The following is a 27529-nucleotide window of genomic DNA, read 5'->3' as shown; positions in this document are numbered from 1 at the left end:
CACACCTTCTGCTGGCTTTCTCATACACCCTAGACATGTATCTGGTTTTTGAACAAATGGGACATTTACATACAGTTCTGTAAATTACCTTTTTTTTTTTTTTGACTCAACAATTAATATATTATGAGCAACCAGACTTGATCATACAGAGGGTTGGTACATTTTTCTAATTTTCTCATTCTGAGACTCCTGAAATTGACTAAAAGAATACAAAGGGCAACATAAACACATAGGTTTCATTTTTAAAAAACTAGTCATTTCTTCAGTTGTTCTCCTTCCCAGTGGAGTGCTCCCTAATCACCTTGAGAGTCATGGCAGGACCAACCTCAGAACATCCTGGGGAAGGGAAGACCCTGACCCCACTGAGTGATATCTGCCTGCTGCAGGACGTTCTGAAAAGTGGTTCGGGCACCACTGCCCAGAGGCTGAGTCTACAGAATTTCGAGACTCCTCACCCAGCATCCACTCCCCTCGGAGGGGCTCTTCTGGTTAGCTGTTGGGCACAGGAGTGGCAAATTCAGTGAAAGTGCAATGCTTTGCAATTGTTTCCCCTTCTGGAGATCCAGGGGCCAAAAGTTTGCAGGGGCAGCTGTCTTGTTTAAATAGGGAACCCGAGTTCCCTTCTCAGCAGCACATTCTCCCTGTAAAGTCTGCCCGGGGCCACCCAGAAGCATGTGGCTAAGCCAGATAGTGGTCCCCTGTCCCGGGAGGAGTGTGTGCCAAACCGGACTTAGAGGCTGAGACGCAAGCCCCGTTCTGAGCTGCTATCTGGACCAACCAGATAGGGGAGGGACAGAGAGAATCCGGGGCAGCTAGGGAGAACACCAAAGGGAAGAGTAGGTCTCTGCCCTCGAGTCAGGATCTGCAGACAGAAAGAGGGAGGTGGGAGGGCGTGCCTCTGTGATGTGTTTTCTGAACATGGTGAAACAGCATTTTGGTTGTGGTCAGACCCCACAGGTAGCACATGTTTTGATTCGTTCTGCTACATTTAGAACATCAAGTACTTCTCTCCGTGCACAACAGACCTCTGGTCCTTCAGAGGCACCGACTGAGGGCTCACAATCACCCTGGGTGCAGGAGAGTACTTTTACATTTTCCTGTTAGAGGGGAAAAGTGAGGCAGAGGAAGCTAAATAATTTACCTAGCTAGTAGCAGACATGGGATCTGAACGCTTACCCCTCAGGCTGCAAGCCTTCCTTTGCTAGTGTGATGTTTCTCAAAACGTGTTTATGACTTAACAGGCATATCTGGAAATAAGGCTCCAAGTCCCATATATTTTGGAAAACCCTCACTGGAACAAAGATAAGCAGGCTTCTTTCATGCAAGACTTCTAAAATGCATTTATGATTTGCAAGAGACATATGGTTTGCAGCATTTCCCCCAATTCTCTGAACACAGAAATGTTTTCCTAGGAACATCTCATGAGATCAGTGTGTTCTGCTGACCACACTTGGAATAAATGCTGGCAAAGGGAGTTGCTGGGAACAGAGCGTAAGGTCTGGCTCTCGCCATTTAACTAACTTTCCGACTCTGGAAATGGCTTAATCTGAGCCTCAGTTTCCTCATTTGTAAAATGGGAATAATAGCAATTTGTGCCCTTCATGGAGCCGCTGGGAGGATTCAGTGCATAAGCAAAGTTCTTAAAATGGTGCCTGGCTTGAAGCAGTCAATCAATGGCAGCTATGAAAACTGATGATCAAGAATACTGACTAATTTAAGAAGAACAAGGGAATTAGCAGAGAATCCCCAGAAATATCCTTCCAAATGATGTTCACCAACAACAGTTCCTCCTGTTAGAAACATGAAAAATGTCTGCACAAAGGAAAGTCCTGAAACACCATAGAATGCATTACCATTCCAAGGGAAGGGGAAACCAGGGAAAATATTTTCAAAAAGTCGTTCAGAGAAAAAGTTTCCTTGGCAAAGAGGGTTCTCTGATACTGTAACTGACGCAGACCAAGGACACCAGCCAATTCCCTGAGCATGAAAGCAAGCTGAGACGTCCTTCACAAGCAACAGAGTCAGGCGCTGGACCCACTGCGTCAGGGGAAAGGAGGGAGATGCACACTTTTTGGGGGGGGGGGGATCAATTCTCCTAACTGAACTGAAAATGGCTTGGCACCCACAGGATGTCTTCCCGTTCCCGTCTCACGGAGTGACTCATGCATCTGCCATTTCGCTTGTAGCCACTGTGGGAGCACTCTGCAGCAGCTCTGCCTCCACAAAAGGCACCCCCCACCCATTCTGGTCATGCCTGCCAAACATGTGACAGTTCACAACACACCAAAATGTGCCCCCTCCCCAAACTCCACCAAGCTGCGGTGGGAGACTGTGGCTCCCTGAAGCTAGAGTGGAAACCAAGGGCAGAGCCCAGGGCTCCCAGACGCAGGGCACCTGAAGTAATTTGCTCGGGGTGAGCCAGCTCTACACACTGGCCTTGCTTCCTGTTGTGCAACTATGTAAATGAACCTGTGCTGGGCCAGCTGCACTGCGTGCCAGGGATAGTGTGAGTAATGGAGCACCTTGGCAGCCTCTCGGGGACTTGTGCAAAGAGTTGGGATACCAACTCTGGGAGGGCGGGCAAAGGGCACCTCTTCCTCTTACCAGGATGCTGCCCATGAGTATGGACAGGCACTGTCCTGGCAAGCACAGCCTAGAGAAGACCATCAGGAGATAGAGTCTGAGCTGGAGGGTAAGTCCAACCCAGGGGACTGGACTCCAGGCTAAACTCAGATTAGTTTTTTGGGGATCCTTAGAGGCCTCAGTTTCCCTATATGTAAGACAAAGGGGAGCTGGTCTCTTTTCCCCGGGGCCTTTGTGCAGGCCCCAAATGTGTGTGCTACCTAATGCCCACAGCAACGCTGGAAAGGAAGTGTCTCTCTCCCCATTTTGCAGATATGTAAACTGAGGCCTGGAGAAGTGAGCGTGGCTGCAGTCCATACAGGTGATGGTGTTGTGCAGCTGGGATTTAGACGGAGAAATGTGGATATTCAGATATGTCCCAACCTGAAATTCTACGTGGGCTTCTAAACTTTCTTAAAATGATATTTGTAACGCAAATCAGTTCTTAACTTTTGACATGAGAATCAGTTGGTACATGACCTACAGCACATTAAAAATTTTACTTCCCGGAGTGCCTGGATGGCTCGGTTGGCTAGGCCTCTGACTTTAGCTCAGGTCAGGAAGGATGGAGCCTCACATTGGGCTCCCTGCTCAGCAAGGAGCCTGCTTCTCCCTCTCCTTCTGCCTGAGTAGGCTCTGCATACTTGTGCTCTCTCTCACATACGCACTTGAGCGCACTGGCTCTCTCTCTCTTTCAAATGAATAAAATCTTCAAAAAAAAAAAAAATTTCACTTTCCTTGACCCTTCTGGGACTATTCTTTCACTCTGCCAAATAGAATGTGTTTAGGCAACTGTGAGTGGATTTTGAAATGAGCAAAAGCAAACTCTAATTATAATTCTCATATTAAATCATTAACAAAATAAGTCATCGAAATAATTCCATGGCTAGACATGAATGATGTTCTAAGGCAATACCTCGGTTACTGGTCTGAAAAAAGTTGGTGCTGAGAGACGGAATAGACATGGGGTGGTGGAGAGAGAGCTTCTACCCAGCTTATGGTCCATGGAGGCCCAGTCGTTAATCAGCTACTTACTTTATTCAACTCACTTAATCCCACCCCTCTTCCCTTTCTTCATCAGTAAAACAGAGGGCTTGGAGTAGATCCCCATTTCCCACCTACTTCAGTAAAAAAGGCTCCTTTTAATGGACAAATGCTGACTGAACTCTCTTCCCTCTGAAGACAGGTGTTCTTTGGCACCTGTTATGAGAACACAGAATGACAAAAAATTAACACAAGTGTTGTTCTCTTTTATTAATCACAACATCTTCCTACAGTTGGATAACAGTGCACTGATGTTCAAGATTTTATTGATTCACCTTCTTGTCAGTGCATGGCCCCATCAACATTCTGACCCTTGGTCAGAAATAGTCTACTCTCCTTACCATCCGCTGTCCACAGATTTTGAACTTTTGCATTAAGTGGAGTCAAATGTTCTTTTCAGTGGCCCACTTTGATGTTATCACATGCTAATTATTTCTTAAGAAACTACATACCAGGTTTCTATTTTTTGTTGGGAATAATAAAGCAAATTTTCAGTCAACGATTTCGTTTGGCACTAAACCACAGTCACTGTGCAACCGATGCATTTACTCACCAGACACGTACAGAATACCTACACTGGGTAGACAGAGGTGAGTGAAACGGAGACGGTCACTGTCCTCCCAGAGCTTCGGTCTACGGCAAGGCCTTCTCACAGTCCCGAGCACCCCCACCTCTGCATCTCCAGCTTTGACCTCTCCCAGGAGGCTGTGGCTTCTAACATCTGCCCACCAGCTCAACGTCTCCATCTGGATATCCACTGGACATGCATCTCACACTCAACACTGGGAAGGTTACCTCCGGTTTCTTCCCCTTCCGCTTGCCAAAACCCTTCCTCCCTTGGCATTCCCCAATCCCTGAAATGGCAACATCATTTATCCAACGTTCAGGCCCCAAGTACTTGGAGTCATGCCGGTCTCCTTTCATGACCAGCAGTTAATCTGGGGAGAAAGTGCTGCTGGCACCAGCTACAAGAACACATCCTGAACCCAGCAGCTTGCTGTTACTTCTATGCTTCTATGCTCCCAGCATGTTCCAGGCCACACTCCCCTCTCCCTTTCCTATTCCTCTCTTTCTGCCCTACAACTTACTTTACAATCAGCAGCTAAATTTAATTGAATCCCATCACACTGTTCTTTTTGCTCAAAATCTTTTGGTGGCTTCCCTTAATTCCTAGAATAATTCCAGGGTCTTAGCATGGTTTAGGAGACCCTAGATCCGGCTCCTGGCCACTACTCCAGGCTTCTTTCCCACTCTCCCCCTAATTCTTGTGGTCATAAATGTGCCAGGCCTGCTCCCACCTCAGGGCCTTACCGTATGCTGTTCCCTTGCTTGGGATGCCCTTCCTTTACATATCTGGGTTATGTAAACAAACATCTCTGTTTGTTTTTTTCCCTTTCAGTTTCTGCTCACATCCTTTTTCTCAGCATGGCAATTCCTTGATTGTCCTGCTTGAAACAGTCATCATCCTACCCCACCTGTCACTTTCTTTCTCCTTACTGTGCTTCTGTTTTCTTCTGAACACGGATTACTGCCTCATACTACATTCTGTGTGTTTTTTCCCTACCTCTGTTCCTAGAATCTGAGCTCTGTGAGAGTTTTTTTTCCAACCTCAGCAGGTTCACCCCTCCTTAGGCAACCTGGTCGTCTCCCACTCCCGGGAGGTCACCATGTTGATGCCAAACTTAGCGCAGACCCCCAGCTGGCCTAGCATCCCACAGCCCAGAACCTATGAGCTCACAGAATCCTCCTGTTCAGCCTCCTGAGGAGCTGGGATCACAGGCACGCACCATTGCACCTGACAAGGTCTGTCTTTTTCAATGCTGTTTGCCCAGCTCCTGGAACACTGCCTCGTATGCATGTGTTGAGTGACTAAGTGACAGAATTCTACAAATACCATTTATTGAGTGTGTCTTATGTGCCAACTTCTGTTCTTACTTTCTAACCTATACGACGACCTGACAAGGTGTATAATATTACAAGCATTTTGCAAATAAGGAAACATACTCAGAAGGTGTATGGGAGTTGCCCGTGGTCTCACAGGCAACTGGAAGAGGCAGGGTTTGAACCTGGGTTTAAGTTGCAAATATGAGATAAGAAGGCCGAGGAAATGGCAGAGTGTCTGGGTGGCTCAGTGACTCTGCTGCGTGGGCCCGCGGTTAGCGGGATGCTGACACTTCGGTGAGAAGGAGATCACAGAAATTATTCTAGCAGCCACTGCAGAAGTAGTCCCAAGTCCTACCTGGATGTGGTGGTGGTGGTGGTGTCAGGGAGCTCTGCTGAGCCGCCCCGTGGCTCAGCCAGTCCTCACCACCCTCGGGCTTTCACAAAAGTCCCGTCTCCCACCAGTTCCTGCTCACATCGGCCTCTTCCTCCCTTATTCATTAGAGGGTCCGGCTTTGCTCAATTCCAAAGCCTGGTCTCTGACCATGTGTGGCTCTCCTCAGGGCTGGCTGACAGATCTGAGGCAGGTGGAAGGTGCCCAAGGGTGATGGGCAAGGTGCCCCGAAGGTAGAAAGCCAGCTACTCCTTGCTCTGTGCTTGGGCTAAGGCAGCACAACCGTGAGACACTATGGGCAAGTTTAGGCCTCTGCTGGTCGGGTTCTGAAACCCCATCAGTGCCCTCAGAGGGGACCCTCTCCATGAATGACCTGTGCTCGTCAAACTCAAAGAGAAGAACCAGTGGGCTTGCTCCTCCTTGCACAGGACAGCCCTCCCTGGGACCAGGGGCTTCAGGGAGGATGCCACGGGAGACAAGGGGAGGCTGCCTGGGGAGCACATGGGCCAAGCAAAGGGAAGTGAGTAGTAGCGAGATGGCTCAGTTGGGTTGTGGTGAGGTCCGAAGGCCACCTTGAGGTCTAGCAGATATCTGTCTGGACAATGCTCAGTGACCATCAGCTGATTCTTCTCCCTTCCAGACTACAGGCAGAGCTCCTGCTTTCCAGGAACACATTCTCTAGGAGGAGAACTCCAGGGACCATAGTTTCTGTTAATACTCAGACCGTGATTAGAATTTAAGGCTAGCTCTTCCTGCTCTGAGATCCCCTCCTTCAGGTGACATCTTGATGGTCCATCCCCTCCCACTGCGTTTGGATTTTTGCCAATTTAAGTCTTGGAAGATCATCTGAATTCCAGGCTCTACTGGAGAACTGAGTGAGTCTCTACAACCTCCTACCCACTGACTACCAATGTACAACAGAGTCGCCACACAAGGACCAGCAGGGTCTTTACGTAACCTAAGTTTATCAGACACCTACGGTTGCCAGGATCTGTCAGAGGAACCAGGGATGGAGCACTGAGGGAAGGCTGGCATTACACAGGCGACAAGAAGTGTTGTAGATGTTGTATGGGGGTGAGCTCTGTGCTGGGAAATAACAGAGCAAAGGGGCTCCAAGTGGTCCCAGGCATCAACGATGGACTTCCAGAAGCGGTGTTTAAAATCTATGCCTTGGGGACGCCTGGGTGGCTCAGTTGGTTGGGCGGCTGCCTTCGGCTCAGGTCGTGATCCCAGCGTCCTGGGATCGAGTACCACATCAGGCTCCTTGCTCAGCAAGGAGCCTGCTTCTCCCTCTGCCTCTGCCTGTCTCTCTGTCTGCCTATGCTTGCTCATTCTCTCTCTCTCTCTGTCCCTGACAAATAAATAAATAAAATCTTAAAAAAAAAAAAAAAACTATGCCTTGGGGTGCCTGGGTGGCTCAGTCAGCTAAGCATCTCCTTCGGCTCAGGTCATGATCCCACGGTCCCGAGGTTGAGCCCTACATAAGCTCCCTGCTCAGCGGGGAGTCTGCTCCTCCCTCTCCGTTTGGCTCCCCCCGCCCCCCGCTTGTGCTCTGTCTCCTGCTTTCTCGCAAATAAATAAATAAAATCTTAAAAAAAAAAAAAAAACCTATACCTTCAAAGGAGGAGTCTGCTTCAGAGTTGTCTACTTGGAAAGTTAGAGATTTACTCCTAATGATCCCCCTATTGCTAAGAATACCCAGCAGATGAGTTTCAGTGGGAGGGAAGTGTTATGTTTCCACGCTTGTACACTACAGCAAACCAGAGCTGGGCACGAAGCAGACACAGTGAGTTCAGACAGTCCAAGTTCAAACGGCCTGCTTAATTGAAGCCTAATGTGGCCATGAACGCCACTGTGAAGCTGGAACTGCTGTGGGTAGTAGTTATACTCTTCCAAAGTTACTTTTCAATCCTTTTCCAAAATGCATTAAAAAAAAAAAAAAAGAGTCCCTATCTTTTGAACCAATAATTCTAACCTAGGGAATTTATCCTAAGGAAATAATCCAAAGTATAAGGCATGTGCATAGAGATATTTACTACAGTACTATCTGCTGAAAAATGAAGAAAAAAAATAAAAATTCACAAAACATACAAGTGGATAACTGATGGTATGTCAGCAAAAGGCAACATCCTACATCACTGAAGGTGTAATTTTGAAGACCATATTGCTATATAAAAATATTTAGGACAGTACATTAAGGAAAACATTTGTACCTCCGCTACTCACAAGGTGTATAGAGATTATATATGCAGATGGACAAAGAGTGATTTGAACATAGAAAGATGAAACTGATTTGCCTAGATAGGACTATGAATGCACTTTGGCTTTTGTTGTTTGAATAATAAAACCAATGAAGAATATAACAAATAAATATAATCAAGTATCCCATATTTCTTCCTCACTCAGCTAGAGCAGAGGCAAATTATTCCCTGAAGGCCAAATCCAGTCTGTTGTCAATTTTTTCAAGTAAAGTTTTACTGGCACATGGACATGTCCACTTGATAATGTATTATTCATGGCTGCTTTCACCCTACAGTGGCCGAACTGAATCCTTGTGGAAGATGCTGCATGGTCCACAGAGCCTGAAAGAGTTACTATCTGGCCCTTTACAGAACACGTTTGCCAATCTCTGATCTAGGGTAATGAAATGTTACGGCTTCATTCATAAGTGCACTACATGTATAACCCACCAGGTACTCCACGAATATGGACGGATAAACAGGGTATCACCAGTTTCGTACTTTCATCCAGTAGATCTTAGAACAAAAAAGAATTAAAATGAACTACCTCCTCCAAATGTTGCTCTCCACTGACTGTTCCCACTTCAGCTCAGATATTAAGGTTATGCATTAATCATATAGCTTATCTAATTTGGACCTCAGTTCATTTTTATAAAATACACACTGGGGAAAGAAGACAGAAAATGACTTCTTAAAGATTATGAGTGCTGAGAACTAAAAAACATTTCTGATGGTTTAAATGGTTTTTTTTGTTTGCTTGTTAAAGCTCTTCAGGGCTTTGGGGAGAATAAACAAGTCAGAATTCCTGGCTATTCCAAATGACTGCACACCTGGACTTCAAGGCCGCTTCTTTTATAAGGTCATTGCCATGTGCACCCAACGTGGACTTTTCGTCCAAGCTGCTCCTACCGCTCTACAAAAATGCATTGAAATGGAAGAAAGTTCGCTGTATTCTAGCCTAAGTCCCTACACCATGTTACCTGTACTGATAACTGCCTGGCATCTGTTTCTTTTGTTTGCAAATAGGGGGAAAAGTTGAGTCCAAGCTTCATGGCTAACAGCTGGTTCTCAGATTTTGGAAGAGCTGGATCACCCCCCCAACAGGAACTTAGCACCAAAGTTACAACTTGCTCTTTGATTCTAGCTTTCTTAGAGTTTATAACAATTAAACTAGCTGCTTGACATTAGAGCAAGTTATTGAAAAAACTACTGTATTATGTAAGGACAAACTCTAAAATCAAGGCAGCAAACTGTAGGTCAAAACTCACCAACTGGCAGCTGGAGGGCTGGACTGGCCTGCAGACCTGTTTTATTTTGCCTGCAGGGAATTAGTTAAACACATACACAGAGTGCCAACATTTAGAAATGGAGAGTTTTCATATAAAAACCCAGGTATCTGGCACGTTTACAGAGAACACATTCCCATATGGTTGCTGAGCTGGGGCAGATGGGTCTCGCTCCCTGTCCTGGCCCGAGTCCTCCCACATCTGAGTTTTTGACCACGGGGTAATAAAAGATCTTCTGAAAAGTTGTTCTAATGTGTCAAGCAGGTGGTGGGACCAATGACAGGCTTAGGAATCAAAAACTTCCAAGTCCTGAGATAATTTCAGTTCTTCCTCCTTCTCCTCCCAGAGGCGGCATGAATGAGGGACAGCTCGCCAGACACAGATTCTCCAGCACTCCTCCAGAAATCACTTGAAAAGAGGCCTTCACGAAAAGACTCCTTCACAGCAACATGCATTAGTATCAAGAAACATTTTATCCTTTTGACTCCAGTCTCTGTTTATTACCCCTGACTATTCTCCAACTGCCCAATCTTTATTATTATAAGTATGTGCTGGGCTTCTTCCAGAGGTAAGCCACTATACTACAGACTCACAAGGAATCTAGGAATTCCGTGATCCTGAAGATTTGATTAAGTTCAGCTGAGAAGAAAGCACCCTTGCAGACCAAAGAGGTCTTCACTCCTAATGGCTCTAACTCTGTGCCACGTATTGTGCTTGGAGCTTTCATCCTCAGGTCACTCCAGGAGATAATGAGGATGATTATCTCAAAAGAGGAGTACATTTTAGAGCCTTAAATGACGGAGTCCAACTAAGCTGAAGAAAAAGAAGAAAAACAGTGCAGAACAGTATGTGCAAAGTGACGTCGCCCCCCCCCCCAAAGAGAAATATTTTGGGTTATAAATAAAGTCACTATTCTGCAGTGAAAGAATGCTAGCAAATTACCATGTGATTGGTCTCGATGTCAAAGAGTGCTATATTCCACTCTTTGGAACATTCAGTGATTTTTGGTGGTCACAGACATACATTCTTTAATAATAATAGCTAATGTTTATTTTAATGTTTGTTAGAAAAACATAATTACACCCTAGACCAATGGTTTTCTGGATGATATTGTTTACGAAGAGGCTACTGTAAAAAATCCAGTCAAGAAGTGGGCAGAAGACATGAACAGACACTTCTTCAAAGAAGACATGCAAATGACCAACAGACACATGAGAAAATGCTCAACATCACTCAGCATCAGGGAAATACAAATCAAAACCACAATGAGATGCCACCTCATGCCAGTCATAATGGCTAAAATGAACAAGTCAGGAAATGACAGATGTTGACAAGGATGAGGAGAATGGAGAACCCTCTTAAGCTTCTGGTGGGAATGCAAACTGGAACAGCCACTCTGGAAAATAGTATTATGGAAGCTCCTCAAAAAGTTAAAAATAGAGCTACCCGATGACCCAGCAATTGCACTACTTAAGTATTTAACCAAACGAAACAAACACAGTGATTCAAAGGGACACCTGCACCCCAATGTTTACAGCAGCAATGTTCACAATAACCAAACTATGGAAAGAGCCCAGATGTTCATCAACAGATGAATGGATAAAGAAGATGTGGACTATTACTTAGCAATCTCAAAGAATGAAATCTTGCCGTTTGCAACAACGTGGATAGAACCAGAAGGTATTATGCTAAGCAAAATAAGTCAGAGAAAGACAAATACAGTATGATTTCACTTGTATGTGGAATTTAAGAAACAAAACAGATGAAGAAGGAAAAATAAAGAGGAAGAGAAGGAAAAATAAAATTAGATGAAAACAGAGAGAGAGGCAAATCTTAAGAGACTCTTAGCTATAAGGAACAAACTGAGGGTTGCTGGAGGGGAGGTGGGTGGGAGTATGGGGTAACCGAGTTGGGTGATGGGCGTTAAGTAGGGCACTTGGCGTAATGAGCACTGGGTGTACACGCAACTCATGAATCGCCAAATTCTACCCCTGAAATTAATCATACAGTGTATGTTAACTAAATCGAATTTAAATAAAAAAATTTTTTTTTAAAAAGAGGCTAACCTAAAAGCTGAGTTAACTTGAAATAGATTTAAAGAAAAACAGTAAACATATGATATTAGATGCCACACAGGTATGCAAAATACTTGTGTTTTATTCATTAGAAGGGTAAAGGCACAAGCTGTCTACTTGTTAATCAGAAGAACAAAGGTCTCTGATCCTAAAGGGCAGAATTCAGAATAAGGCTAAATTCACTAAGGATAGCATCTCTGGCTGGTCTAACTGAAGTCACTTTCCAGGGTCTGAAGGAAGGAAGGAGGAGGGGAAGCTGGGCAAACACGAAATGCCCTCTAGTATTTCAGGAATCTGAATCTTGGATTCTCACCATTAACATTTAGTATGTGTTGTACCTCGTACCTGAAGCAGAAGCAAGGTTCTTTTTACCACAGCCAGCCAGTTAGGCCAACATTACCAAAACACGGTTACATAAAGCAAAATGCAACACATTTTTGTTAGCAAATAATGAAAACGGCCCCTAATCCCATGACACCAAGATCTGGGTCCAGCAGTTGAGAGGTTTTTGTCTTTGCTGCCTGCACAGCCTAAGGCCATAGCCAGAGCGTGAGGCCTCCAACCGGCTGGCTGGGTTAGGGAGGGAGGACAACAGGCCAGAATGCCCCTGGACAGAAGCACCTTGGCAAGGTGAGGCCCCAGGGAAAGAAGACAGCTGAGGTTTATTCCTATCTACCTATATTTGAATTTGCTTCTTGACCCTGTCACCAAAACAAAACCCAAAAGACAAAAATACGAACAAAAGGAAAAAAACAAACAACCCCCCCAAATGTTTAAAAATTTAAATGTTTAAAAATTTAAAACTCCAGAAAACTCAAAGAGCAATTAATAAAGGTGGCTGTGATGTTTCTAGCAGCCGGAGCGACTTTCGGAGGCAGACCAGTCATCTAGCTTTCTTTGAAAGTACTGCTCCCGGGACGCCTGGGTGGCTCAGTTGGTTAAGCGGCTGCCTTCGGCTCAGGTCATGATCCCAGCGTCCTGGGATCGAGTCCCACATCGGGCTCCTTGCTCAGCAGGGAGCCTGCTTCTCCCTCTGCCTCTGCCTGCCATTCTGTCTGCCTGTGCTCGCTCTCCCCCCCCCCCTCTGATAAATAAATAAAATCCTAAAAAAAAAAAAAAAAAAAAAAAAAGAAGAAAAAAAAAAAAAGAAAGTACTGCTCCCTGGGAGGCTGGGGAACATCAGTTGGATGCTACATTACTTTCTGGAAATGTATTGAGATGGAGAGGATGATATTTTCCTATAAGTAGAGTACTGAAAATGGCTCATACTGTAATAACGTAACACGCCACTTTAGGCGTGTTAGTGTGTGAAAGAGAAGGGAGGAAGTCCCCAGAGGTCATTGCTTGAATGATGAAACCACTACTAAGGATACGCTCAGTGGTACTGACTGGGTTCTTACTATGTATCAGGCACTGTGCTAAATGCTGTGCAACAACTAATTTATTTAACCTTTACACTAATGCTATGAGGGCACCTACTATGATCCTCATTTGACGTAGGGAGAAACTAAGGCACAAAGAAATTAAGTAAATTGGAGCTAGCAAGCATCACAGTGCTGGGATCTGACCTTAGACAGATGAGCTCCAAACCTTTGCTCTTGAATGCAGATCCCTCAGATGCATTCTGAGCATGATGGTTCTAGGTTAAGCAGCGGGGGTTTTGAGCTGCCAACTGTTGCATGTGGGTCTACAGCCCGAGCCAAAGTTCTTGGGGTGTCCAGGGAAAGGCAACAGCTACCCGGGCAGTTTCTTCTTCCCTAGCCCTCATGTCGTACTCAGGCACCTTTTTAACTAACTGATTTTCAGATATGTAAAGCACATTCATGAAAAGGGATGCCAACTGGTAATCTGCAGAGAGCCTGCATATCATAGTGCAGCTTTCCAGAAATGGATGAAGACAAGGCTCAGGTCCAAAAGCTTGAATGTGTAAGCACTACTACTACGGAGCGGCCACAAGGACTCGGGTGTTTTTGTGAAGGGCTATGTAAATACAATCTCCTTTCATCATCACTATAATCCAATGAACTATGCTTTAGTCCCATTTTACAGATGGGAAGAATGATGTCCAGAGAGGTTCGATCATTTGTGCCAAATCCCACTCCTACTAAGAGGCAGATCTGGGATTTGAACCTAGGCTTCTCTAGTCCCACCCAAATCTTCTGTCCCTCCTTGGGGCAATATGCCATCCCCTTTACCCACCCAAAGCCTTGGCTAAGTTCACAGACTTGAGCCACCTGTCAGGCCTTGACCAGCTTTGCCACTTCCGAGGTGTGTGACTGAGGGCAAGTCACTTACTAATCTCTGTGCCTCTTTCTTTATCTCCAAGATGCAGGTAACAACTGTACCCATCTCTCAGTCTGCACTGAGGAGTGAATGAGGTAATATCTGTAAGGTGTTTAGAACAGTGCTTGGCACATAGTAACTATTCCACAAACGCTGTGAAACAAAGTACAAGTCTCTCTTATGCTGGCATCTACACACAGCTGGTAAGCCAAGCCAGGGGTAATGGACATGTCATCAGTGGAAGAGGTACCTAAATCTGATCTCTTAGTGGCCAAGGAGCCAGCCCTTCACGGACATTGGCTGTGGGACCCAGCAGGCTTTTGATCTGAACTGTTGAACTGAAAGGATCCATTTGGAAGGGTTCTAGGCTTTAGTCCCAGATCTGACAGGAGTTAGCTGTGCAATCTGGAAAAGGCACTGTATTCTTCTGGGCCCCATTTCCTCCTGTGTTAAAGCTACTAGGCCTCCTGTGACAGGGAAAGAAAGAGGGCAGAAACTGCTCCCAGGGCTCTGGGTTCTGGTTCTCCCACAGAGGAATTTTGTGACTTTGGACAAATGGTTTCATGTCCTTGAATTTTTATTTTCTCTCCTCAAAGATGAAGAAAATGGTACCTGTCCCCCTTATCTCACGGGGTTAGGGAAAAATAAGAAAGCAAACTTGAGAGCCCCTCTGTGAAAAGTGTTCTACGAGACCATCTCCTATTTCTGGGTAACAGGTGGACTCTTAATAAATAAATGTTGGTGGAAATGATTTGATCACTTACTATGGTCTGGAATAAGCCCCTTATTACTTTCTCTCTGTCTCCTTAAAAGCTAAGGTCTCTGAAGGCAGGGGATCTTCATCTATATCCCCCCAAAAATAAGCACTTAACTATTTATTGATTGAACCTGTGGAACGTAACACATGAATTAGTGAACAAATGACTTTGAAGTAGCATGAAAAGCAAAAAACCAAAAACCAAAAAAAAAAAAAAAAGCTAAAACTGACCTAAAATTTTAATTAAAGAGTACAGAGAGACAGAAGGGAAGATGTGCAAGTATAAAGCTCTTCTGTATCACCTGACTCCTCTGAATTCTTTTCTTTGGGGAATTGGTTTGGTCCAGGAATGGAAGAGTTCAGATGCTATAAAGTGGTTAAATTAACATACACAGCAGGTACACTGACTTTCTAAAGCTGAATACCAGCTGGGATAATTAAAGGCCAGAGCCTTCTCCTTCTTTAAAAATTGACTCCCCTATAAACTACCTGCTGACAAAGGCATAATTAAGTTGACTCCTGTAAGAATACATACGGAAACTTTTCTCCTCCATTTTTAATTAAAAAAAAAAAAAAAAGTTTCCATTTCCCCCCAAGCTCAATGAGCACTCAAATGCTTGATAACTAAAAGGAAAGTTACAAAACACTTTTTGTTTTCTTTCTTTCTTCTTCTTCTTCTTCTTTTTTTTAAAATTAAATCTGCAACATCCTTTCTTCCCAGGAACCAATTTGTCAGAGGTCTGGAAGTGGCTTGTGCTGGGGAAGGCGTCCGGAGGGAGGCAGCTGCCCAAAAGAGGAGGTGGTCACACTAGCTCTTCACTGGGGGATGGAAAAATGCCCAGGAGCCTCCTCCATGACTGTCCGTCTGTGTGGCCTAAAATAAAATCTGCAATTTTTTTTTTTTACACTGTTCTAAAAATAGGGGTTTGGCTTAAATCCACCAGTTGGTGTTTTGATTTTTAAATTATGTGCCAAAAAAAAAAAAAAATCATGCTTAACCTAATGAGTACTGGTAAGTAATTCAGAGAGATTACAATTTTGATCTCTAGGTTCTAAAACATTCATTCTTTTAGAATCTGAGCAAAGGTGAGTAGAGATAAAAGGAAGGTTGGTGATAATGATGTGAAAGCTTAAACTCCAATTTGAAAGCAAAAGGCCAGCAGACATCCCTAAAGTAAGTAATATTTTAGAAGTTTTCTTGGAGGGGAGGTAGGTGATGGAGGGAGCTATAATTCAATAGTTCACACAAAATAAATGGAAGAGACTGGTGAGTTTTGACTTATATCCTTCCTGATGTCATTTCTGGAACCAACATTCATGTACACAAAACTAGAAATAATTCCTAATAGGGATCTTTAAAAGCAAAAAGAGTTTTCTGAGTGTTGGGTGATCCAAGGCTTGGTTTTTGGGATAAGACTTTTTTTTTTTTTTTTTTTTTTTTATTTGACAGAGAGAGAGGCAGTGAGAGATGGAATACAAGCTGGGTAGTGGGAGAGAGAGAAGCAGGCTTCCCGCTGAGGAGGCAGCCCGATGTGGGGTTCTATCCTGGAACCCCGGCATCATGACCTGAGCCAAAAGCAGAGGCTCAACGACTAAGTCACCCAGGCGCCCCTTTGGGATAAGGCTTTTAAAAGCTCCCTCATTAGATGCCAATCATAATGTATTTTAAGAAAGATGTGCTATTATTACATCTTAATTAATGAAGATTAATTTCAACATAAATGAAATGGGGCTAATCTTAAAATAAGGCTTTCAATAGACAGGAGTGAGGTGAGTGAGGACTGCTGTAAAAAGCAAGTATGAACGCTGTCTGCTTCTGGAAAGACTGAAGTACCTTCAACAATTGATTTTGCTTGTGAATTTTGGCAACACAGTTTTCAGCTAATCTCCGGAGTCCAAAGATTTGGAATTTCGGTGTGTGTGGGTAGCATCATGTGTGACCCATGAAAGTCACCATCTCTTCTCCCCCTCGCCCCGGAACAAACACCCACAAACCGACGGGGATGCTCTGAAGGTTAAACTGGCTAGCTCAATTGTCCAGGAATGTACGCTATGCAAACAATGTCGGCTCCCCGTGCCAAGGCAGAGATACCAGGGGACTTGAGGCTGCTGGCCAGGAGGAGAAGGATGGGGAGGCATAGTTCTATTCATCGGGGCAGAATGGGAACCCACAGAGAGCGGCTGCAATGTTTCACTCTCCTAATCTGCAAAAGACAAATAGTTACAGAACCTGCTATATTAAAACCAGAGACTGTTAGTCTGAGGAGGGCAGGGGAAGGCCAGCAGGAATGAAGAGCCTTCCTTTTAGGGGAAAAAAGGCGGAGTGGGAGGGGCTGGGGGAATGGGGAGAGATCTGCGAAGTGGACTACAATTTACTTATTTAAAGGATTCTTCTGTTTCCAAAATGGTTCTTTGCAAGAGGGGAAGTCCTGGGTATTTAGGAGTTTGGTTAAAGATCAATGAAGAAATCCCTGGCTTTTTCAGACGCTCCTGGCAGAGAAAGAAACGGGTGTCCAGGAGGCAGGCTGCCAATCAAAGATCAGTCGCCTGATAGGAAAGTCAGAGCCGCCTCGCAAGGGTACCTTAGGCTTCTGGGAAGATGCGGTTTACTTTGCAAAAATCTCCTTTATGCACTTTTTTTCTTCTTTGGAGAAATACAAGGGATGTGGGATCTTCAACGGAGGCAACAAGAAGGGGGCAGGAAGCAGAATGGGGTAGAGGAGGGGGGGCATCTCTCCCTGGGGTGTCGGGTGTTTCGCTTGCACTCTCTTAGGGTTCCTGAAATAATTAACATGCACTGCCATTCTTGTTTTTCTAGTGGTGATTTCATCCAGTCCTTGTAGAAACTCAGCATTAAATGTCAGAGTTTTGTCTTCTGGAAGGCAAAACTCCCCTCCAAACAAGAGAGTTCTGCATACCTCTGAGAGCACGTGGGATCCGAAACGTTTGCAGAGTGCTAATCATTAACACACTGCGTTTGAAGGCAGGACAGCCTCTTTCTCTGCTGACTATCTTGTTTCCTTCCATTGGGTCCTGCCCTGTCCTAGTTTACTTTCTGTTTCTCCCACTCGTTTCCACGCAGCGGTCTGTAACACAGGCACGCGAAGTCCTGAAGAGCCTCTCCCTCTCTGCTGGCTAGCTCAACACTTTGCTCACTAAACCCTTTTTCAAAATAGATTCCTCTCTGACTTATTTTTCCAATGCCTCTCCCTCTTCTCACCCTCCACCCCCACCCCCACGCCTGGGATTGTATGCGTGCGTGCGCGCGTGCGCACGCGTGTGTGTGTGTGTGTGTGTGTGCATGCACGGGGGGGGGGGGGGCTCCTCTCCTTCCCAAGTAACACAGGATAAGGAAGGAGAAGTAAGATCTGTAAGAAAATATAAATAAAAATGCCTCCGAGAGAAGAAGAGCTGGTAATTAAAGCGTGGAGGCAGCCTGACCTGGGTCCGCCTCCTGACTTTGTCTTTGCCTAGCAGTGAGGCTTTGGACAGATCACTTAACTTCCCTAAATCTTAGCGCCTGGTCTGCCAAATGGGGAGAACAATGTAACAACTCCTCCAGGGCTCTAAGGAATTTAAGGAGATGATGAACTATATGCTGCGTTCCCAGCGCCTGGAGCAGAGTAAACACCGGACCAGTGCGTGTTTTGATATCATCACTACAGGGGCGCCTGGGTGGCTCAGTGGGTTAAGCCGCTGCCTTCGGCTCAGGTCATGATCTCAGGGTCCTGGGATCGAGTCCCACATCAGGATCTCTGCTCAGCAGGGAGCCTGCTTCCTCCTCTCTCTCTCTCTCTGCCTGCCTCTCTGCCTACTTGTGATCTCTCTCTGTCAAATAAATAAATAAAGTCTTTAAAAAAAATAAAATTAAATTAAAAAAATAAAAAGATATCATCACTACGACTATTATTGTAATATAAACTCTGGCTAGGAATGTCACCTCCCCTCTGTCCCCAAGTGCCCAAGGAGTAACAAGGACTCAGTGCTTCTAAAAACTCCAGATCGGTACCACAAGGAAGGCCTGGATGCAATTCCCCGCTGATCACGGGCCCTGGGAAGCACTGCTCAGAGGCAATGCACAGCATACGGCTATTTTTAGGCCTTTTCAATCACTGCACAGTGGTTGCTCTGGAGGCCTTACCTGGCCGCCCAGCCTCGGCCACATCCTTCCCCCCACAGGCTCTCAGCCTTCCCAGGAGGACACAGTGAGGCCCCAGACTCAGGAATTTACTGCCCACTTGCTGCGCCCCACCCCCCACGGCTCTTCTTGCTTTTGGTCCCTCTTGAGAACAATGACAAGCAATAGCTTCTCACGAAGAAGACAAGGGCTCTGCCTGCTGTGAGTCATCCGCTAAGGCCTGTCCCCACTGTAGACTCTCCCAGAAAGTGACACAAAACACACAAAGTCAGGTTCCACATCTCAGAAAGGCTGATTCACCAGGGCGTCTTCAGAGCTAGAGCTGTGGGGATGGGAGGTTCACCGCAGCCTAGCCTGCCAAGAGCCTAGCCTCCAAAAAGAAAAAAAAAAAAAAAAAGAAGAAGAAAGAAAGAAAGAAAGGAAAGAAAAGACAGAAAAGAAAGAATGGCTGAACCTTCCCTAATAAGGTAATGCCACATGCCATTTGTGGTTTCCAATTGCTCAGCACGCTGGGATCATATGACACTCAGTGCGGGCCTGGTTTGGAGCTTGTATGAGGCTCTCCAGGAAGATGAGAAAGCCTCTGGGGTGCCCCTGGGGGTTACAAATGAAGGGGGAACCGCTCTGCTGGTGGCACCCGCACCCCCCTGATTAGCCACACTTCCTGCTGCCCCCTGCTGGCCTCCGGCTTTGCAGCCGCAGGCACCAAAGAGTTCAGGGGGCTTTACAGGCCAGCTCTTTCTCTCTCTGAGGAGATACAAGCTTCCTGAGGGCAGAAACGCTCCTTGACGGCTTTTGTCTCACGCTGCTACGCTTATCACAGTGTAAGCCACTCAGTGGTTACTCAGTAAATGCTTGATAATGGAACAGTGCTGAGAATTTTACAGATCAGTAGGTGATCACTTTTGCCCTTAGCCCTCCAACTTATAAACCAGCAGGATTTCAAGAGCTGGCTTCAAAGAAGGTTCTTAGGGAGCATACTTTCCCACAGAAACAGTGTTGTAGCAGGGGGGTTAGGCTCCCAGGCCCACTCCTTTCTCAGAATATCCTGCCCATATTTATACACCCTCTCATTGAGCCGGACTCACATCAGACCGACAGATCACGTGCAGAACAGACTTCAGTCCCTTCCATTTACTTCAATGATTCATTTTAGTTACAGCATCAGTGATTTGCACAGATTTCTTCCCACGTCTTCTGGGATGCATCTCCCTATTTTAGGACATTTTATGTAGGTAATGATACGTAGGTAAGTATCTCACATCAGATACTTTAAAAAGAACATTTAGACAGGTATTTTTGTTCATATTTTAACAAAAGATACGTGTACTTTCGTTTTTCCTTCTGTATTAAAAAATACAAGCTTTTCGACGGTCTGAAACTACAATTATTATTTGGGCCACCCAGGACTTTTCCAAACATTTTATACACACGCATGCACACTCGCACAAACCCCTGTATATCCATTCATATTTACCTATTTCCAAAAAAGATTCGTAAAAATTCCAGCCTCCATGACTGGCCATTTGTATTTTTGTTACACACACGCACGCGCGCGTGGGTGTTAAAATATTTATTTGCCACTAAATAAGCCAATGACATTAGCCTTTAAAGTAAAAACTACAGTTGTTCAAAAGTAAGGCAGAGTCTGTAAGAGACTTTCTTGCTGGGGCACAGGGAGAATGTTTCATGGTCTACCTCCAGGAATATTGCTGTATGTACAGAGAAAAGCCTTCTGTGCTTCAGAGAGAAGAACAAACACCATCAGCTGCCTGGCCCAGGGTGAGGACAGTCTGTGGCCTCGGTGGCCAGTATCCTTCAGAGCCCGCGGTGTGGCCGCTCCAGGGAAGCACCAGTCACTGCCGAGGGCGGGGCCTTCCAGCAGGTCAGAGCCTCTGTGTCTGGGACCATGAGCATAAAAGTTCACACGCACCCAAATACTTGCTGTTGCGCCTGCTCCCTTTACTAGCTCCCTGGACACTTGGGTCAACTGAATGGCCTTACGTTGGCCCTTGTTCCCCATTCAAAAGCATCCCTCAAAAGATAAGCCTACATATTTTCCACATGAAATGCAAGATACCTCTTGTATCTCTAAGACTGACAGAAAGCATTAACCCGTGGACGACACTAGAAGTAGGAAAACCAGAGCAGCACTCAGGACCATCTCATGAACATAACGTACTCAATGCATGTACTCAATGTGCCTCACTCCATCTTCTGGAGCTTACTGCCCTTCTAACCCAAATCAGCATCTAGTGCAGCAAAACTGAGATGTCAGGTTAATGACCGTGAAGCATGACAAGTACCAGTGCATTTGTATCACAGCTGTCTTTCAACAAGTTATTGCCCAGATATAAGTAACTGCCATTTCTTCTCCACCCCGCTGCACAGCACCTGGGAAGAACTCATTATGGCCCATTCTTGAGTGATGGAGCTGACCCTTTAATGGGAAGCTCTGAATAATGGAACGTTCTTATTCACAGCCCCTCTCTCCTATCAGCTCTTATGGAGAATCTCCCATCATTGGGAGAAATACAATTTAATCAACATAGCAATTAATTACTAATTCACCTTTTCCTTGGCATTTCAGGATGTTGCTCTGATTCTAGCTCTGATCAGGGACTAGAGAACAGCTGTCTGGCTGTAACACACAGACCAATGTACTTAGGTCCTCATGGACAACTTTGAAGTATGATTACTTACTTAAAAAAATGTCACACATGAACATGAACAGAGCACTTTTGTCTCTTAGAAATGCAAAGTGCCCAGGGTGGGGTGCAATAGGTTTTATGTAGTCAGATCCCAGTTATTTGAGTTGTTACTCTAATTTAAGGATGACAGATGTGAGGCACGTATGCTGCCTCTTCCCCCTCCTGTGCCTGCAGCAGACATCACTAATGGATCACAGTGTTCTTTCTTGTTGGGCCCAGACATGAGTTAATTAACAGCACTTTTCAACACCAGGGTTCCAATCAACTATAGGTGGTGCATATGTTGAAAACAATTAGCTACTCCTGTTCTGACTTCGAACACCTTAATTTATGTAAATGTATGCAACTGACAGTTGACTAAGGTGTCTTTACTTTCCTAGCAATGTTCTCTTTATTCTCAGCTGGTCCCTTCACTAATCTAGCTACAAATAATATGAGCCATCACCCCTTGCCTTTACTATGTGCCAGACACCTGTTAGTCAGCACTAACTTATGTCCCCCTATGTCCTTACAAATGTCCCAAAGCAGAGATGGGTAGCGTAAATCTGATCTGTATTACAGCTTCTAGCTACTTTCTCCAGTGACTCCCAGGCTGAATTAGTGGCCTCCTTTTGGTGTCCTCCACTGCCACCACTGCACTGATCTCATTGCACTACAATGGCAAGTTCATGCAATTGTCTTCCCTACTCAACGAAGACAAGACCCACATCTTACTCACCTTTGAATGCCCAACACCTAGAACACAGCTGAATACATAGTGGGTGTTCAGTGCATATGTTGCAACAATTTTTTTTTTTTTCAAAGTTCCTGTTTTCAAACATTCTCAGAGCTTCGATTCAGGCAGGCCCTACAGTGAACAGATGAACCATGGCAAGCTACCACGGGGAGGTCATTTACATCATAAAGCAAGGTGTGTTGGTCAGGTGAGGCAAAGCTGAGGGAGGGTCAGGGCAGCCCCCAGTGGACTTTACAAGTGTGCCCTTGGCCTTACTCCGCCTCCCCGCTTCCGAGCACTGAAAGCACCATGCTCGCTCACTCACAGCTCTGTATCTGCCTTCTTGCTTCACTGGCTTTCGTCCCCTTCCTTTCTCTGCCCGCCACACTGGATTGTTCTCCCCAGTTCTATGATCCCAGCACTTAGTCAAGTGTCTGGGCGGTGGTGCATAAAGACTCTTTGAAGGGGTCTGGAGTCAGAAGGGCACTGGCCTGAGTCAGGAGCACAAGGAGCTGCTTCCAGGACCGCCCTGACCGCTCTGGGTGGTTGTCTCTGTTCTTATTACTGGGAGAATGCCTGTGCTGGCAGGACAGGTGGGGAGCCTTGAAAGTGACACCGGATTTAAATTCTCTGCAAAGGTCTCACTTCTCCTTTTTGTGAGGCTGCCAGGTCCAGAGCTGGTGTTGTCACTCTAGAAGAGCCCCAAACCCTTTCCAGCGGCCTCGGGGCCCTCCCACTCTGCTTTGTGCAGCTCATTCTACTGCGACACGACAGAACCCGGGGCCTCCTACCTCTTGTGACCCTTCCAACCATCATGCCCAGAATTTCCTTGCCTCCATTTCTCCTCACTACCCCGCTGCACAGATTCTTGGGAGGAGCAAGTGTAACCACCCAGCAGGGCCCACAGGGCCCTTTGAGTTCTGACTTCTGACTACCTCTCTAGCTTGCTTCTGACCCCGCCCACCTCCCACGCACCAGGCTCTGGTCACACCTGAACTTGCCATTCCCGTCCCCGCCACAAACCTCCACCTACTGTTGTGGTCTCCAGCTCAGGGGGCGGCACCTCTCTGCTCGCGCCAGACGCTCTGGAGTCACCCGGGGCCCTCCTCTCTCCCACTGCACCTCCTCTTCCATCTCCTTGTCCTGCTCTCTCTCTGCATATGCAGTATTTCTCAAATTCATGTGCTTTTATTTCCACTGCCAGGAACCTAGCTGGGACCCTGAGCAGCCGCCCACTGATCTCTGCCACACTGTCACAGTTTCCTAGCCCGTCCACCTGCCATCAGAACTCCACCAATCCACTCTTCACAGCCAGAGTGATCTTCCTGAAAGACAAATCATATCGTGTCCCTCTCCTTCTTAGTCTTCTTCTACAGCATAGACATCACTTCCTCCAGGAAGCCTTCCTGGTGTGCTCCCATAGCATCTATATTTCTTCCATTAAAACAAAAAGTGTGCAAAAAACTCCCAAAAGCCAAAACAAAACAAGGTGTGTAGGTCTTCTCCATTAGAAGCAAGCTCCATGAGGCTCCGCCTTGCTCTCCTCTGAACAATGTGGTCTTTTTTATGACTCCCTCTGTACCAGGCACTCTAACCCGCCACTCCAGAGCCATCTCTGTCTTCTGCCCTGCTGGCAGAACAAGTGCACCCTTTCTTTACGCAACTAGGGTAAATCTACATTGGTCTAGGCCACATAAATGACCCCACCCCATTTGTTAAAGATGAGTTTTGGGGTGGGCATATGTACCACTTCTGCCAATGACACATGAGAAGTCAGCTGGGGGTGGGGCCCGGGTTTCTAAAGGTCTCTTCATTCTTAAGGAGGGATGCATAAGAAGCAGTCCTCTATATGCCTTGGCATTGACAGGAAAGGATGAGCTGCCTGCAGCCTTTCTGTGCCCCTGAGGAGAGCTAGCTGATGCTATGAGGATGACACAAAGAACCTAATGTTGATGAGCTACTAAACTGGTCAAGTGGAGAAGGCCTGCATCGGAACTTCTTTTTAGATAAGTTGGCTTTTTTCTTACTTGTAGTCCAAACAGACATAGAGCATTTTTTCCACTTTAGATTGTCTTAGAGGTACTTAGGTATAAATCTTGTTTCTTCTGTTCTATTATGGGCCTTCTGAGGGCAAGGTTTACATTTTATATATCCTTGTATCACCCAAAGGCAGCATGGCTCATCTCATCACCCTCCTGGGATTGAATGAAGAGCCCACAGTGTCTCCTGGCTTCATACTGGGAGATCCCACTACTCTCAAAATGGGTCTTGCCTTCTTCAAGGGCTTCATTTTTTGCTTTTGTTTGTACTTTTAAAATCTTTGACATAGAAAGAAACATCAAAATATAAAAGCTCTGCGGTCAACTTTAGGAGGCTAACCCTATCTTACCCATCCTTACACACTTCGTAGCACTGAGTACATACTTTGTGCGAAGTGGATACTCAAAATGTTTGCCAAATGAATAATTTAATTTGCTTCTGGTGAGTCAAGGGCACTTAAGACTTTTACAGAGTCCTAGGGTCATGATGATGAACAGTAATTACCAACAAACGTGCTAAATATATCCTGATCCCGGGCTGTCACTAGTGGTCAGCTTTTGTTTGTTTATAGGAAAGCCTTGATACCACCAAGAGGCTAAGCTTTAAACTCCGACAACAAGCAGAACTAGGCGCTGCGGAGTGAGCCAATGACCAAGGTTCAGTCGCCTGGGGAGTGTGTGCACTGAAAGCTCATCCTGTCTGGCCTGGGCCTTCAGGCTGCAACCAGATACGAGAGAGCCCACTGTCCTTCAGGGGCTTAGCATCCGCGGCGGGGGGCGGGGGGGGGGGAGAGAAACACAACTTCTCAACAGTGCAGCAACTGTTCTACGAAGTAAGGCGGAGGGTGCGAGTGGGATGGCTGGGCGGCGCTGAGCTGGGAAGACCTCCCAGAGGGACATGTGGACGGCACCCGAATGCAGAAGGGGAGTTAGTTCATCAGAGGAACAAGGAAAGAAAAAACAAACGGAGTAGCACCTTCAGGCTTATAGTTCATAAAAAGCTCCTTCTGACCACATCCTGGAGGGGGGAAGAGATGAGGCTAGAGTTGGACAGCAGCTGGGAGCCTGCGGCAGTAACTCACTGCGGAGTAATGGGCTTCTTGGGCTAGAAACAGATGGAGGACAACTGATGCTGGGCACAGGTCCCCAAGAGTTTGTGGCGCTGTGCCTAGTGCTCAAAGAATAATAGCTTTGGACACCAGTCTCCCACCTTCTGGGTCTGGGATGGGGTGGGGGTTTGTGTTGGAGGCACCATGGTATAGGGCAGTGGTTTAAAATTTCTCTTGGCTTGTAAAATACTTGGTTAGAATGAAATACGAAAACAAGTAGAGCAGCTCCATCGAACCCAGGGTGTGTGCGCATGTGCACACATGCACGCGTGTGGTATCAAGTCCTCCCTCCTCAGTCACTCCTATTCCATAGTTAGGGGTGCTCATGGTCGGTTCTGGTCCCAGCACTCCTGCTGCTCCTCTGTGACCAGATCAAGCTTCTCTGACTCATCTTTTACCCCTGCAAGTCCCATGAAGGGTCTGGACCTTAACATCTCTATAGTCAACACCTACTTTGGGCAGCAAAAGGGTTCGGTAAAATATCCTTGCCAACCGACTGCAAGGGTAATCCCTACTTTGAGGTTTCTGATTTGATGGAGCACAGTGTCTCACTCTGTCCCTTTGGCTGGGGTTTAGGAGTGACTCAGCCCACGTGTCCAAGTAGAACCCAGCTACCCAGAGCCCATAGCGTGGTATGACTTTTCTTTTCTTTTTTTTGAAGATTTTATTTATTTATTTGACACACAGAGGTCACAAGTAGGCAGAGAGGCAGGCAGAGAGAGAAGGGGAAGCAGGCTCCCTGCTGAGCAGAGAGTCCGATGCAGGGCTCGATCCCAGAACCCCCGGAATCATGCCCTGAGCCAAAGGCAGAGGCTTTAACCCACTGAGGCACCCAGGCGCCCCCTAAGTGTGCCATTATGAGGAAGCAAGTAGGAAGCCCTATTCTTGATGGGAAAAAGAAAAACATCCACATGAGTCGCGAATCTCCTCCAGCCTATCACTTACATGTCTTCCCATCTCTCAAGGATTCACAGCTCTGTTAATGACAAGGTGAACACCTGCTTCCAACTGCATCCTGGGAAGGTGAACACAGAAGGTGACACGTAATAGGGACAAAGGAGCAATGACGCGTGGGACCCCTAGTACCTGTGCTCTCCAGCTCATACCTTTTGGCCTACCAGGGGACCTCCGCCTACTGGCCATCAACTATCCCTCCAACAGCTCTAAACCCTCCGTCTATGTCCTTTAATATGCATAATTTTGGTCAGAGTGGGGGGTGGGGAGGAAAGTCTTGTACTTAGAAGGAAGAACACTATTTTCCTTGAGAAGGCTGACCCCAGAGGCTCTAGTTCACGCAGGCCCCCAGGGATGCTGACAAATTTGGAGGAAGATTCAAGATGGATGGTTCAGTTCACTTCAAGAGAAAAAGCAGCAACGAGTAGAAGGTTATGGAAACAAGCCTCAGAGCTCAGAGGAGGAGCTCTGAGGAGGAAGTTTCAGTCTGACTTCACCTGGGTTTCCTATTGCAATGACACATAAAGAAAAAAATCAAGCAACCAAACCACTGGGACTGAATTATTATACCTGGAGAATGATTAATGTGGCCTGGGTCCTGTTTTCCTTCCTCAGAGCTCACTGGCTTCGTGACAACCAGAAAATATGACCTGGTAGCAGTGGCCAGTTTGCTAACCGGGGAAGCAGGTCCTCTGCCCTCTGTGTCCCCTGGCGTTGGTGTGGTGTCAGGCCTGGGGAGCGTGCCTGCTTGAGGACTGCTGAGTGCCCTCTGCACGTCAGAGCACACACGGATGGTGCAACACGGACGGCTGACTCGCCACCCTGGCAGCCCTCCGGCCCTGGCTTGGAAAGGCTAAAGAGACACTGCTAGACACCATGAGAGCAGAGCAAACAAACTCAAACAGGTCTACCAGAAAAATGTGAAGCAAATAAAATGAGCTGGGATGCTCCCTGTAGAGGTGTTTCCCAAAAACATCTGCCATAAGAGTGGCCTTTTCCTGACTGTTCCAATGGAAGAATATCTATCTTATTACCCAGAAAAAGTTAGATGCAAAATCCTGGTCTGAGAGCAGCATATGTATCCCGTAACATTAATGAAAGCTAGCAGAGGTGCAGTTTGGGGGTAAAAGGAGTATGAAGAACTGTTTAGCTCTTCCTTAGCGAGTCGCCTGTGTTGGCTAGTAGTCTGAGAACTCTTCAACTCAATAAACACTTATCAAATACCTACTGCATACATACAAAGTGCTATAGGAGGCAGCGTGGTCTAGTAGTTAAAAAAGG

At 46.1% G+C, this 27529-nt stretch overlaps 1 protein-coding gene across 5 annotated transcripts in view; it reads right to left on the bottom strand.

Moving 5' to 3' along the window:
- The window catches only part of LOC116600848, a 131628-nt gene that overhangs the window by 28569 nt on the left and 75530 nt on the right, over window positions 1–27529 (bottom strand). For 3 of the 5 annotated variants that reach the window (XR_004289833.1, XR_004289834.1, XM_032361222.1), the window contains exon 3: window positions 3745–3822. The exons of 1 other annotated variant lie outside the window; for it this stretch is intronic. Coding sequence is in view for 2 of the 4 variants with exons in the window: in XM_032361222.1 (XP_032217113.1) it covers window positions 3745–3822 (78 nt within the window). In the remaining 2 variants the exon portion in view is untranslated. Of the gene's footprint in view, window positions 1–3740; window positions 3823–27529 lie in introns of all 5 variants that reach the window. One more of the 5 variants, XM_032361223.1, reaches the window with a different exon arrangement.

The sequence above is a fragment of the Mustela erminea genome, chromosome 10 (assembly GCF_009829155.1).
Source record: "Mustela erminea isolate mMusErm1 chromosome 10, mMusErm1.Pri, whole genome shotgun sequence".
NCBI classification, from domain to species: Eukaryota; Metazoa; Chordata; class Mammalia; order Carnivora; family Mustelidae; genus Mustela; species Mustela erminea.
The sequence above is the reverse complement of the archived record's forward strand: the minus strand, read 5'-3'. Positions and strand labels throughout refer to the sequence as shown.